Genomic DNA, 15100 nt, shown 5'->3' with positions numbered 1-15100 from the left:
AACAATAAACATGTGCTCATGTAAAAACAAAAGAACAAACAAAAGCAGAAATGCTTTGGATGGATTAAAGAACTTACAAGAGAAGAACTCGTGTGAAGAAGCATACTGCCTAGGGCAAGATATTGGAAGTACAAATTTGAAACAAACTTCCCGAACAAAAAGTAGTTCTGGAAATCGATGGGGAAAAAGCGTAGTGATTCAAAGCTGAATCAAAGATATAAAGAATTTTAAACAGGATCCCCAAATAGCATGAAAGATGGCAGTCATGTAAAACCAAAACCCAAACAAACAGAAAAAGCACATATTATGAGGTAGAACAACACTTGTGTTTTCTTTCAGGCAGTCTAAAGTATTAAAAAAGGAGGGAGAGTGTCTCAATGTGCCATTTACGTCAGGAGTGCTTCATAAACTGCTAATTTGCTGCAGAACTAGAGATTCTGTCAGAGCTGGCCAGAAACCCCTAATTAAGAGAGATGTTCAGATTCATGCAGGATTTCTACTGGTCTGACAGAAGATCTGGAAGTGCAGAATGTGGCTACTGCTATTCAGTAAACAGCAGCAGCAAAAATTACAAAACCGCATCTGAATCAGCATTTGCCTACATGCATTCTGGGTAAGAAAATCACCTTGTTAGCATCTTTAAGACTATTCAACACAGAATTACAGAAATTCCATTTTCTCTCCCTCCTCCTCTCAAGTTATGGTCATTTCTTTGTTGTTGTTTTTTGTAGACTAGTTGCCACAGAATAAAAGTACCAGTTCAACAGCCAGTTCTGATCTTTATACCTAATATAGCGCGCTAGGAACTGACAGCCTCCATATGAGGATGGCAGAAGGGCTCAAGCCAGGGTTCCAGTCCCTTGAAGTCAGAACACATTTAATTGCCAAAACTTCATCTGAACCAGGCTGTGAAAATCAATGCTGAATATAAAATCCACAGCAAGTTTTCAAGGACTTTTTTTGACCAAAGAACTCAGCAGTTTAATATGAAGGATACTTCTACAGACTGCAGCAGCTTTTATTGCTAAAGCAGCATATCAGAAGAAAGAGAGGTCATTGAATGACTATTGAAAGGTTCAATTAAGAACCAAAAGGTAAGTAATTTTTAGAACTGTCAAACACTTTGATACTAAAGAATATTGCTACTTCTTTTACTATAATGTTTAAACAATAAAGTCAGTAAAACAGAGCAAACTGTTGAAATTACACTAAGTTGCACATTACTCTTAATTATGTAAGTTATTTGTTTAATTCACCTGGCAGCTTATTGGTAGAAACATCTCCAGTAATTACCAATACAGACAGACAACGCTATCAAGATTATTCTTTTATTTCCAAGAAGCAGTCAATTAGTAATTTCATATGCAAAAGCATTCCTGTCCTACTTTACCTTCCTGGAGGGAAAAATAAATAAAGAAAGAAAAGTATAGGTGTCACATAAAAAAATTAACCGGACTGGTCTGAGAAATTACTTCTGTTCTGCTGAAGCAAAAAAAAAAAAAATCTAGATAACACTGGGACAGTTATTCTCACATGCTTTTCCTAAAAAATGAATGTATACTTACTTTCAGTTCATTCGTAAGCTGCTGTATTTTTCTTTTCATTTCATCATATTCACCATACATTTTCTTTCTTACTTTTTCCAAAGTTGCTCTCACCTGGTGTCAGAAAAAAATCAAATGCCTTTATCAAACTTATTGATTGCACTGTTTATACTAGGATGTGATTTTTTTTTCCCTATGTCCTTCATTAATACTTTCAGTAATTTCCATTATTAATCTACCTTTTCATCACAGCAATTTACTCTTAAGAACAAGACAAAAACTTAAGTCTCAAGACTTGTCTACATAGGGATGATATGAATAAATGTCTCTGAGTAATTATAAACTTCTCTCTACACATTTAAACGCTTGTAAATTAATAATTTAAATAATGAATTTCAATTAAATTATCCGTAACTCATTCTAACCTTATTACTAAAGGAATTAAAACTAATTTGAGCATATATGTTTTCTTTCTGAAAGAAAGCATTCACACAGGGATTTAATATAACTTCATACTTTTTTCAATAGTTAATTAGTTTTCCCTGAGTATCCTTTGAAGATAAACTCTTTAATTTTGGACTTTCAAACTAATATCTAGCTAAACAATATATTAGCATAAATTTACCAATGCAATTTCAAATCTGAAGGACAGAGTACTCAACTTGATTTTATTTAAGAACTATGGATGTAAATTATACCTTGCCTTTCAAAAAAAAAAAAAAAAGAAAAGATAAGGAAAAAAAAAAAAAAAGCGCATGCTGGAAGCCAGCTTGGGTTTACATGCCATTGCAATCGTGCACAGTACCAATCTTCTCAAGAGCACACGTTGTAAACACTAGTTAAATGTTTGCCTACAGTCTACTTTCCAGCTACATAATTCAAATTATTCCTCCCATCTATCAAACACAGACTGATCGCAGATAATCTAGAGCAGTGAGCTTACCTCGTCTCTGTATAGGCTTGGGGAAGGAGCAAGGGGAAAACATTAGCAGGGCCTTACACAGGAGGGGATGTTTCTAGCAGCTCTGCAGTATACCCACTCCTTCCCAGAAACAGAGGCATTAGCCACTACATCTATGCAAGGAGTAGGCACAAGCCTACCCCAAACTGTGTGCTCACTTTAGGACAAGAAATGTGGAAGGAAGCTGACTCCTACACTTCATCTCAGGCAAGCACCCCTTGCCCTGTCCCTACCCACACATATGCACATGCACACACACATCTTCCTCTTGCAAGGTGCAAATTTGACTCAGATACAGAGGAAACCATCAGCAGTTCTGACATGGCCCATCATTTTTCGTCTATTTAAGCCAGCACATACATGGCACAAGCTAAAGACTCTTGTTTAAGACTCGACTTTTAAAGACGAAACTTATCTGGCAGACCAAAGTTCACAAATTAGCACAGCTGAACACAACTTCCAGAAGACTGGAGAGCAAGAACCAGAACATCTCTTCCCATGCCTTTCCTACTTTTTTCCTGAAAGGATCAGTACCCTGAACACACATGCAAGACTTGTGGTTCACCTGGTCTGACATGTCCCTCCATGCCACAAGCCATCTGTGAACAGAAACGAGCAGGGAGATGGTCCCAGTCCAAGCAACCTGCACCATGTACCAAAACCAGTGCAGCCTGGGGAGCTGGATCTGCCACGCGCCAATTCGCCCTGACACCACCCCAGAAGAGTTGATAAGCTACCCAGGCACAAAACCAGCCCCGAAGCAGCTAATGTGCCTCATCTGGACTGCAGTAGTGACATACGCTAACTGTGAGCACAGGAACTTGAGAGTGGTGAATGCTTCGAGCTAGTAAACTGAGAGTAATAAAGGAGAGAAGCAAGTGCTCACAGCTAGAGACCAGGCAGATGTTAAGAGCACACATAATCACAGTCTCTTACACTGCTGGCCTGACTCACTCTTCCTCCCTGTTATATCAACTCGGTTTGCACTTGAAACAGTGTAATATGATAACCATTGACCAAGAGCTTCCTGGGTGGTGAAGGTGGATGGAAAGAGAAGGTCAAATTATTTGCCCTGGACTAATTAAAGGGTTATTGCCAAAGCCTGAGAGCCAAGGACTCACAGGCAAAGAGATGCTGAGTTTCAAGCACAGAAACCAGCAGCATCAAAAACGCTTTTTTTTTTCTTTCAGGAGAGCTTCTGCCAATTACAATAAATGAGCATGCACAGAGGAAAGTAGTACAAAGTCATCCTTATTAGGCTGACTATTTTAAGGCTGCCCCAAAATACACCCAAGTGATTTTACTATGTCACCTAATTTAAGAACGTTTTCAAAACTGGAGGGTTTGGGGATGGAGGAAGCAGAGGAAGAGAGGAGAGAGTTCGTCCTTTCAGGTGTCTGCTTATAGTTTCTTCTGTATCATATTTGAAGTTATGAAGGCTTCAGGACAGGAACCCCAAGGTCTGTTTGGCAGTTTGCTTGCCCAGCTGCAGCCCAGTCAGCAAGCACTAACAAGCATCACTTTGCACAGAGGCCTTGAGTCTGAACTGCAATTCAAATTCAGATGTTGGGCTACACATCAGCCATCTCATCCATATACACCCACAGCTCTACGTGAATATATGGAAAGGATATTTGACAAATTTTGAAGCTGAAAGCATAACTCACTTCTTTAATGTAATTCATCTCCTCTTTCAGCTGATCAGCTGACCAGCCATAAACCACCATTTCTCTCTTATGGTTGTTGTCAGTTCGGTGCACGACGCCATATACCATCCCATGAGAGAGCTTCCCTGGAGACATGCCATTTGGTACATGGTAGAGCTCCTTAAACAAAAAAAATTAAAAAGTTATTTTAAAATCAGACCTAGAATAAAAAAAATAACAAACAAAAACACAGTAACATAGAGCCAGAAGAGACAGCCAACTATAGTGAAAGCACAACAGTACCCAAGAACACTAATTCCCGTTTTGGGGCCAAACTGTCAACCTTCATGTTTTTGGGAAGATCAATGACCTGTTTATAATTGATAGAGATGACAAAGATGTCTAATTTCCACAAGCTTTAATGGAAGTGATATAGGTACAGGTAGAGACAACAGATTGGATTTGTGCAAGGAGAGGTAGAGGCTTGTGAGAGAAAAAGTTATCCTGTCTTATTTTCAGTCACCAACATATGCTACTTTTCTGCATTCTTCCAGAGCATTGTCAGCTCTCACAGTTCCCTTTAAACTCTTGCAACCACAGAATTGCCCCTCACTCCCCGAACTCCCTGCTGCAGGAAATATAAAAATTCACAAATTTAATAAAAAATTTTAGAAAGTTCTCACAAGAAATTGAAATTAAAACATTTTAGGCAAGGTTCCTTAAATAGAGCTCAGAAAATACCTGTTTATTTTGGAGATAAACAATGTAGAATTTCAGTTTGTATTTAAAGCTAACTAAGGACCTCCAAAGCACTCTAACATTCATTTCAGGGCTGCATTTCTCTTATAGAAGTTGCAGAACTGACATTGTAGAGCCAAAGCAAAGCAAAGCTATGAAACAGCATTTATGTGGGTGTTTCAGTGTTATTGACCATTGTAGGAGGTTAAACTTTGAAATCAGGTCTTGACAGACAAATAGAAAGGCTGTTTTAAAGTGCCAATGTTGGTTATTTTAATGGTCTGCAGAAATTTGTAAAATGTACTTGTATGTCTTACTTTAGGGCACTCACTGCAACAGACTCCTCTTATTCATTACATCAACATACTTAGTAAGAAAAATATTCATGCAAACAGCAGGAATCATTTCCCTCAGCGTGTAAATAAATATCTGCAAGGTCAGATGTAACCACCTGACCTGACTACTCACCTCCCTCCCATCTGATCAACCCAGAGAAACATCCTTCTATAGCAATCACCTGAAATGAATCAGTCTCCTGAAGTACTAATTTCTCTTCTTGATTACAAAGAACAAGTGGATTAGATGAAGATATCCTCATTACGACTTTTTAAAGAGAAGGGAGAAAACTATTCTTACCTAACTTTGAATATTTGCAAACTAGGAACCTAAAATTAGTGATTATTTCTGAACAGAAAGTTAGAAAGACACACTCTTGGAAAACACAGCTGTTACTGCTTAGCATTGCACGTTGTTTTTGAAAGGCCAGTGCTTGGGACAAATCAGTTAACTTTCTTTCTCACGCTAGATGTACTAAGATACAGATAAATTTGTGAGCATTTACTACATTGACCTTAGAATATGTTTGGGTTTGTTTTGCTGTTCAGTACTGACACTGTACGAAAACTGACAAACTTTGCGATTCTTTACTAAATCAAGAGTCTAAGCACTGTCTAAATGACACCAAACAGAGGCTGGAAGAGATGAAGCTCAGCATCTTATATCCATCTGCATCATAGAGAGTCTCCAGTCCTTACCATGACAGATGGTGATGATAACATCTGCAGTCTAAAGCACTTTGTTTTTAGCAGCCAAACTAACACAACTATGATGGCAAAGTAAAAATAATTACTTCTTTGGGTAAGGGAAAAATGAACAGGAATATCTACTTGCAATAAGAAGAATGGGTAAAGATAGACATTTGTTTTATATCGTGTCCCTCCTGCACGGCACTGAGATTTTCTCAACACTGTAAATCCTACACATTTTCCTTTACCGTATCAGTAACGTCTCAACCACTTTGCTGAAGCTCTTGAGCTGTGTGTGCAGGGCTGGGAGGGCAACAATCACAGAGCAGACATCTGATAAAGAACATTTCAGGGAAAGAACAACAAAGCTATAAGCAATCATCTAAAAAGAAAGCCTTAAAACCACTTAGTGGAAAATATTGGGCAACCAGCCCTACCTATACATATCATTTTGCACTTTGAAAACATTATATGCAAAGCTTCATATTCTGATAATCAGAGTTTCATAATTATGTATTATTGTTTCTTTTTGTTTTGTTTTGCTGTTTTGACACGTACAAACAAAAACCTCACACCTGATTTTTGGAGAGTAGAGAAAATACAGAACCTAGATGTGGACATGTCTCAAAACTTTTTTGTTTGTTCGCTTCCAGGGTTGTACAGTTTCTTTGACAGTTTCATCACGGCTCCTCCCCTGCATCTGGATAAAGGGATTACATACAAGTTTCCATCTTCCTGATAACGAAACGAATAATCACTTCGATTGTTTAGAGGTTACTAAGGCATCAAACACTGAATTCATAAATCCATAGTCTTTACGCATGATCATTCATGTTTTATGAGGCAAACAGCTAAATACCAGCAACTATCAAGATCCTTTGTGCCTCCAAAACATTAGCAGAATTGTTTAAAACCCTCTTTACAGAGTTCTGTATGAAAATTATGAGCAAGTTCCTTATTTTTAGACTATTATAAACTCATTCCTAAGGAATGCTTTGAAGGATGTTTTTCCCCCTTTAAGACCTACAAATTCAGATCAATGGGTTTACAGCTGGAGAATCACTCATAGCACTTACATACTTCACAGATGAACAGACTTAAATTTACATCATAACAGCCAGTACATGCAAGATTAAGCATGCACAAAGCCAGACCGGTTACATGTCTCTTGCAACAATGCTAAACTTGCCTGTTGTCGGTATTTGCACAAGTCTCCCAAGATGCCTTTGTCACTTCTCTTTCAGAAGATTACAAGAATCTCCACCATCTGTTGAGCGTTCCAGTTCTACTATGTGCTACTTAAAATACAGGATATTGCTTTTACCCTCTCCTTATTCTTCCTTCATATCACAATCCCCAGGCAAGCACTTGTTAAATTTCAGTACACTTCTTGCTTGATTTAAAGCTGTGTGTACCAACAGGTATCAAATAAGTGCTCTCATATTTCTTCAGTCTTTTTCCTTGCTGTTCTATTCCAGCTACAATTACCTTCTACTCCCCCTTTTCTCTGGTTGGTAACTATTAATTTCCACTCAGTGGCCACTTGTTTCAGGGTTCAGCATATACCCTGACAAAAAGGGCTAACCTGATGCAGTCTCCTCTTAGAGAAAGGGTTACAACCAGAAAACTTTGCTCAATGCTGGGTTAAGAGGTGGGTGGGTTGCTTTGCTTGTTGACTGTTTTTTTCACTACACCTTTGCCTCTAAAGGAGGCCTTGCTGAATGGCTTAGTTCCCAAACTGCTCCACAGAACAGCACGAGTATGCTTTCTGCCAGTTTGTCTCCTCTCTTAAGCTACTTCCACCCACTTTTGTTTATTTTTCTCCCTTGGTGTTTTTTCCTTTTCTGCCTTGTCCTCTGTTCTTCCTCTGTCACGTCATCTCTCTCCCATGTTTCCTCTTCCACAAATCCTGGATTTTCCACACCCTTACGGACTACAGAATGGTTTTTTAAGTCAAATACTTTTCATTGTTTTCCTTTATGTCCCACACATACCCACTCTCAGAACTTAGATATTTTTCTGAGACAGTCCTCACCTGTTAGATATTTTCTGAGACAGTCCTCACTCTTATCTGCAGTGGGGCATCTCAGCGACGATAACAGAATAAGTAAATACATGGCAAGTATTTAGGAGCAAGTAAATACTGTAAAGCTAAACAGAAAAGTGCTTGAAGATGAAAGGTTTCATTAGATGAGTTAACCATTGCTGTTTAAGGTCAAAATACCAGCCAGCTCCAGAGTACAGGGAAGTTCTTGCTTCTCACCTGCCTATGCACTTGCTGCACTGGAACAAGTGTAGTTGTTGCCCCAAATCACGCTCAAAATCCCTTCTAATGCAAGCCGCTGATCTGAAAGGCATACTTACTCCATCAATTTGTGATTATTTCTTTGTATCTATAGTCAGTTACATGACAGTCCAAGATGACAGCAAGAACATACCACGTTGATGGACGTGACTACTATAGCAGCTTCCAGGAACAAGCTTTGTCTGTGTTGCAGCAACAGTCATGTTACACTTGGTGTGATCACACAGCATGTACTAAAGAAACGCAGACTGTGTTTACTTAATTAATAATATTTAAAACAGAAGCCTACACCCCAAGGTTGCAAAAGTCTTGATAATTGCCATGCATCCTGTTTATGTCTCTGTCCAAGGAAGTAGCACAAATAGCATGAAACAGGTGAAGCAAAGACACTATAAAAACAAACCCTAAATATGAGTTGGTAGCTGCTTTTTGTATTGCCCATGGTTTTATTGGCATTATGTAAACAACAGAGGGATAATTTGCTTCCTAATCTATCCACATCATTTTTGACATATGTCAGATACCCCCATCTTTATTTCTCCTTGCCCCAAAATTGGAAGCAGAAGCACAGAAGTATCTTATTGAGATGAAAAAGGACATCCAATGTAACAATTAGCACAATTCTGGATTTAGTACTCATGGCCTTAAAATTTTGGCAAATTATGATATTCTGTTTACCTATACCATTTAAAAACTCTAATTTTAAAAAGTATATCAGTTAAGTGAGGCTTTATCTTTTCCTCAACTGCCACATTCCAGAGGTTTCTGAAATACCCAGTTATCTTTTGCTTGTTCACTAGTTATGCAAAGAACAAGAACATCCACATTGTTACTTAGGTTACATATTTTCTGCTCAGTAAAATGACAAATTTATAATACTGACGTCACCAAGGAAAGTTACTGTGCTCTGACAAATGGTAGCTATGTTTTTATGTTTTTTCATATTCCTCTACAGCCCATGAAAGTCACGTTACATTTAGAGATGTTTCATATATAAATAGTATTAAAATAGGGAAAATATACCAAGACATAGATAGGAGTGTTCTTAAATTCATGACACGAAACAAGAAGCATTGTTTAACACATTCCAACTTTAAAGCTCCTTGAAATGTGGAATTTAGATGCCTATCTCAAAAATAGAAGTGACAGGCATTATACAGTCATATCTAATCAATGAAACCCTTACATAGAACATCAATGTTTATACATTAAGAAAATAAGACACCACAAATACAGCAGTAACCACAGAAGTCAATGAAATTCTTTCTGTGGTTTTCATGTAGTGCTGTTTTTAATGAAGGTGTCACTTAATTAGTACACACGAAAAAAATCAAGCAGTAAGTGCTGGAGAGGCTGAAAAACAGTAACACCAGCCACCTGTAGCAGGTGAACCACATTTGTTGTGACACAACTTCTGCTATGCTGATGGGAGCGGGCCGGCAGGAGCAGCTCAGCAGAGAAAACAGGCACTGTCCTAGATTAAATGTGCACAACAGCCCCATGTTCATTGCACTCACATTCTTTGGTCTAGGCCTAACACAAGTTTCTGCTTGATTCTCTCCATCACATGCAGGAGCAAATTCCCCTTCTGGCTTCTTTACAGCCTACTTTTTTTGCTGGGGAAAAAAAAAAAATGTTTGCAACGCTTCTGTATTCCTGCTTAGGAAGCAAAAAGAGTTTCCTTTCTTGGTTGTGATGCTTAAAAACATAAGAACATTGAAGAGTTTGAGGATATATACAGCCAAAGTACCAATTAGAGTTTAAGACTAAACACTGCTCAAACTCTGTTGAAAGCCACAAAGACAGGAAAGTAACACCAATTCTAGAATGTTATCTCATTTTCATTCTCTTGTCCATGTCTCCAAATGAAAAAGAAAAATCTATCCATGCATATCTTCATATTCTGCCCTCAAATGCCTAGCTGCAGCTTCCAATGACACTTACAAATTTAGCCACGACAGTGAAGAATGGACTGATGGATAAAAATAAGCCCAGTCCTAAACAGGGACAATACAATTGCTTGGTAGCCCTTTATTATGCAAGACAAGGCAGGCTTCAGGACACACAGATTTTGCATACAATCTGGCAGCACAATATTCCTTTGTACTTTCATGGTGAATAAACAGCCTCACGCTACTGTCACCCACTGTCTATCATTAACATAAGTAATGGAACAAAATCAGAATAGTTTCAGATTCTCTCTCCCCCTAAAGTGCTGTCAATTCAGAGATATTTAGCAGTAGGCTTTTGGCCTGTAAAAAGCAAATGAACCAACCACCAGCCTCTACTTGTGACTTCAGTTCTCATATGCTTCTTCCAGGGTATAATAGCCTAATATGAACATAAAAAATCCAACCTGACACCTGGAGCACAAGCTTACTCGCCCTTCAGTTTTGAGATCAACTTCTAGCTGCGTACCATCTGCCAGCCTTTCACAAGAGACAGGGAGAGGCCATCCTAGTACAGTAATGCCTGCAGCAATTTTGTTGCAACGAAACTGCCGAGCTCCCATCACTTTGCTTTAATGTCTTACACTGGTTCATTTTATTTCATGGATGTAAAGCAATAACAAAGTCAATCTAGAAATTTAATGCACTGATACATATTTAATGAAAGACATTTTCTGCTAAACTTGGACTACAATGAAAAAGGCTAAGCTAACAGCTACTAACATAACCAGTGAAGAATCAGTTCTGATCTGACATCAAGCTCCAAAACAAGTTATTGGGATGATCAGCACTAGCAAGAGCTTCTGTGCAGTTCACTAGCTCATTTTGCAACTGAAACATCTCTTACTGGTACTGGGCCCAGAAAGATATAGAAAAGTGGCAAATAGTCAGTAAGCCATCACTATGTCACCTCAGGGCAGCTCAAAATCGCCTCCTTCTAATGAAAGATTTGAAAGAGGAGATTACAAACAAATGCCACACCATGGTATATTTATAGTTTCCTGGCATTCCCTTTGACACAGCAAGGTCTCTACTCTCCTCCCTCACCAGCAGCAGGCAGAGGCAGGGAAGTCTGTCTCCAGCACTTGTCCAACTCAACAGGACGGCACCTGGCAGCCAGGCTCAGACTGCCTGACCTGCCTGAGCACTCCAGCAAAAACTGTACCATCCCACAGATTACCTCTGCAGTTAATTTCTGTAAGTCACACTAACATATTTTAAATACTAAAAACATTTTCCATGTTCCCATTTTCTTAATACTCAGCATTTAAAGACAGCACAGAACTCTAGATTCCAGCAAGAGACCTGCTGTTAAATTTTATTCTTGGTGAAGCTCTATGTTTTGACCTCAAATTATAAAGTGCAAGGCAGAAAGCAAGCAGTTCCCTAATTTCTCTCTATTATCCCTATTTCAGGGAAGGGAGCATAGTTCTCATAGGACTATGTGAGGTTTATCTAACGTTCATAAAACCTGTTATTCTCAAAGTCCTTTAAGCATTTTCAGTAACACTGAGTCAGTTGAACATGGGTGGACCTGCAGAGATACCTGGCTGCTGCTTTTAGGAGATGTTTGGGGTTTTTTTAATTACATTTTGCACTAAGAGAAAAGTATCACAGCATGACTTGCCAAGAGTCCTGTGTGCACTGTAAGTTACTGTGTAACTAATTCAAATACATAAAGCAATACATTGCATAGACAATAAAAATCTACAGGTAATACATTACTGTTGTTTTAGAGACATGAGGAAAAAAACAGTTTATGATCAGTGATTTTGTAGCTGCTTCTATACACTACGACTATACAATCTACAGGGCTATTTTTTTTAATTACACAAAGACTGTAAAACACAAGTAGATGGCACAATTACTCTGTTCAATTGCTATGAAATTGACTAATTAGATCCCATCTACCTCTGAAGGCTGTATGTATGCTTTCTAAAAGTCTTTAAATTGTGTAAAAGTACTGAAATTTAGAGGACTACTCAGAACATACAATAATTAAGTTACATACCATCTCTTAAAAATCACTGTGCAACATACTGGAATGTAAGATGAGCCAAATAATGTATTGTTACCTTTCATATCCTCTCCTTAACATTCTCTGACATACAACCCACTTGCTTTTATTTGTATTATGAGGGAAAAAAGCTCTCATTAAATACAAGGTCTCATAGAGAAAAAAAACTTGGTCACATAAGAAAGTCACTACAAGTTGTCCTAGCCCTAATCCTTCACAATTCTTTCTTATTATTATGCTACTCAGCACACTAACATGAGTAAGCTGTGAGTTAATACCTAAGCTCCTTAAAACCAGACTTACATTACTCTTAGGGCAATGAGTCCATACGCTTAGGCCAGTCTGAGGCCCAAATTTACTTTACATTAAGGCCTCTCTAATCCATTTTTTAAGTAACGTTTATAGATCCCCAAGGACCTATTACTCCACCAGAGCAGCGTATGAAAAGCTGAGTATAAACAAGGTTCCATCACAAGAAATATCTGTTAAGGAATCTTTATCTTGACCATTTTACTTTGCATTTCTCTTTATTGCTTTAAAAAGTTTGCCCTCCGAGTCATTTTACAGTTACCTTTGCTTATGAGTACCATTAAGAAATTATTTCAAATAAGTCCTCTTGTTGTTTTGCTTCCTATTGTCATATTGCTGTTCCGACATGGGGTCTGGTAAACTTAGCCAACCTCTTGTTTGATTTTGGTTATCAAAGTGTAAATGTGGTGAATGCGGAGCCCGTCCGCTTCCCTTTTTAGTCTCCATCCTTAAGACAAATTAAACATCATCTACTGCTCTGAAACAGCTCTTAGAGAACAAGTTTTGCAATAAAGCAGCTGTAAGATTTTTTGTCATGTGCGCACTACTTGCTTCTACAGAATTGCTCTTCTGAACCCTTCTACACACGACCTTCCAATCACTTTCACTTCAGAACAATCTTGAATTCTTTATTTTGTATTTCTTATTAGTAGATCACACGTTACCAAAATTGGCCAAAACAGCAAAGCATCAAAGTCCCAGGCAAGCCAGCTCCCATACACATTAAGGGTCAAATCTTGCACACTGTTAAGCCTATATGAAACATAAAATCCCCTTCAGGTGAGGATCGAGATCCTGTTTAATGCAAGATCCTGCTCTTGATAGCAGTTTCCTACTCTTTAGTATGTAAATATTAAATAATCAAGTCTTAAAGGTACTTCAGTCACAAATCACTTACATTTTCTGTGCTGTTCCTCTACTTCTGTCCTATTTTACATGCAGTTTTGCTATCCCTAACTCCAAGGCTCAGGCTCAAAGCTCACAGCTGACTTGCTCAGCTTCCACATGTTCTTCAGTTTTCCAAGATGACTGGGCAGCTTCGGGCTCCCAAAACAACTAATATCAGCTTCTGTGGAGGGCAATATTTACTCCTTGTTTATACAGAATTTAACTTTGATTCTTAAAACTTACGTTTTTCTTTCTTTCAGGTTCCTTTGCTCCCTGTTCAGGCTGTGAGCCTTCATCAGGTGGTACTGTTAAGCGTAGCCTACAGACATTCATCTAAAAGAAAAACAAATGTTTGCTTTTAGATTTAAATGTTACCAAAAAAAAAATTTAATACCTTGCTTTACAGAATGAACTGTACTAACATTCAAGTTTTAACTTAGTATTTTCTACGTTCTGCCACATAACTGACAAAGTTTATTTTTTAAAGGTTGGGGAGGTTTTTAGCTGGCAAGAAATAATTCAAGGGCATCCGCGCAACTACATACCTGAAATAGCAAAAATCCATTTCAATCAACAACATATTCTTATGTACTCATAAATGACATTGAGAGCTGAGATAACAGAACAATGAACATCATTTACTAGTTTATCAGTTTTGTTTGCAGATTGGGCATAATTTTAATTTTCAAAAGGGCTTATTTAGAAACACAAAGTGTATTGTGGAGTGAATGCCTCTTTTCTGTTCAATATATATCTAACTATTTCATGCAAGGATACCTCAATACTGGAATTTCACGGAATGTGAATAGGAATATTATTTAAATCTGATACATATAAGTTGTTTGTAAAAACTAAGCTTCAAAATGGTTCAGAGAAAATTTAAGAGGTATTGTTTCCTATCTGATTTCAGAAAAGCCATTCTCTTGCTAAGGAAACAGGCCAATAGGGTTGATATCTTTCTATCCCCAGTTGCAGTTTGCCGTGCTCTTGCCCGAGATCTTCGGTGTAATGATATTTTCAAAGCAATGCATTTCATACAAGACATTTGTTATAACTTTCAGTCTTAGTCCTATTCATGAGACATTTTTGTGGAAAACAACTGTAAGTCTGTAACAGATCATAGCAAATGAAATGAGAAATTTGTCTGTCCAAATTTGAAGCTGCACAATACCTTCCAGTGAATTCCCAGCTGTCTGTTGACAATGAACAGCACTCTTAAAGCTCTTCCTCAGTATGTCTAAAATATCTCTTTCATGATTACTGTGGGCCACCATCACTGTTCTTCTATAGCCCAGCATTTCATCAAATCTAGATCTCTCTAGTTTCTCCTAACTACTTACTTCCAGTCATGCTGAATGTCTACCTTCTCTCTGAAACACATCTTTCTATTACACTTGCCCAAACTCACAGCTCATATCTTGGTCATCACAACACTTCTTTTGCCTTGAAAAAAATGGCAGTTGTGTTCCACTTACAGGCATTCAGAGCACAGCAGCAAAGTCCTTTTGATAGACCCCAAACTTACCATTTTATAACTCACTTCTTCCACTGTCTCTCATCAATTAAGCTAACTTGACTTCACTTTCAAGGCTTTTCCCAACTCAACCTGCTCAGAGCATCACAAGGATTCCCATTTTCTCTGTTTCCAAAAAATGGACCTTTTTCAATTTTTCAAATAAGCTTTAATTTTTCTTCTTCTCAAGCAAAAACAACTGGAA

At 38.0% G+C, this 15100-nt stretch overlaps 1 protein-coding gene across 1 annotated transcript in view; it reads right to left on the bottom strand.

The window, feature by feature from the left end:
• MYZAP (myocardial zonula adherens protein) overlaps positions 1-15100 on the bottom strand; it is a 46393-nt gene that overhangs the window by 26128 nt on the left and 5165 nt on the right. Inside the window, 3 exon segments of the mRNA XM_086620116.1 lie at positions 1566-1658; positions 4173-4331; positions 13626-13715. Coding sequence (XP_086476242.1) covers positions 1566-1658; positions 4173-4331; positions 13626-13715 — 342 coding nt within the window.

This window comes from Tauraco erythrolophus, chromosome 14 (genome assembly GCF_009769465.1).
Source record: "Tauraco erythrolophus isolate bTauEry1 chromosome 14, bTauEry1.pri, whole genome shotgun sequence".
Taxonomy (NCBI): domain Eukaryota; kingdom Metazoa; phylum Chordata; class Aves; order Musophagiformes; family Musophagidae; genus Tauraco; species Tauraco erythrolophus.
The sequence above is the reverse complement of the archived record's forward strand: the minus strand, read 5'-3'. Positions and strand labels throughout refer to the sequence as shown.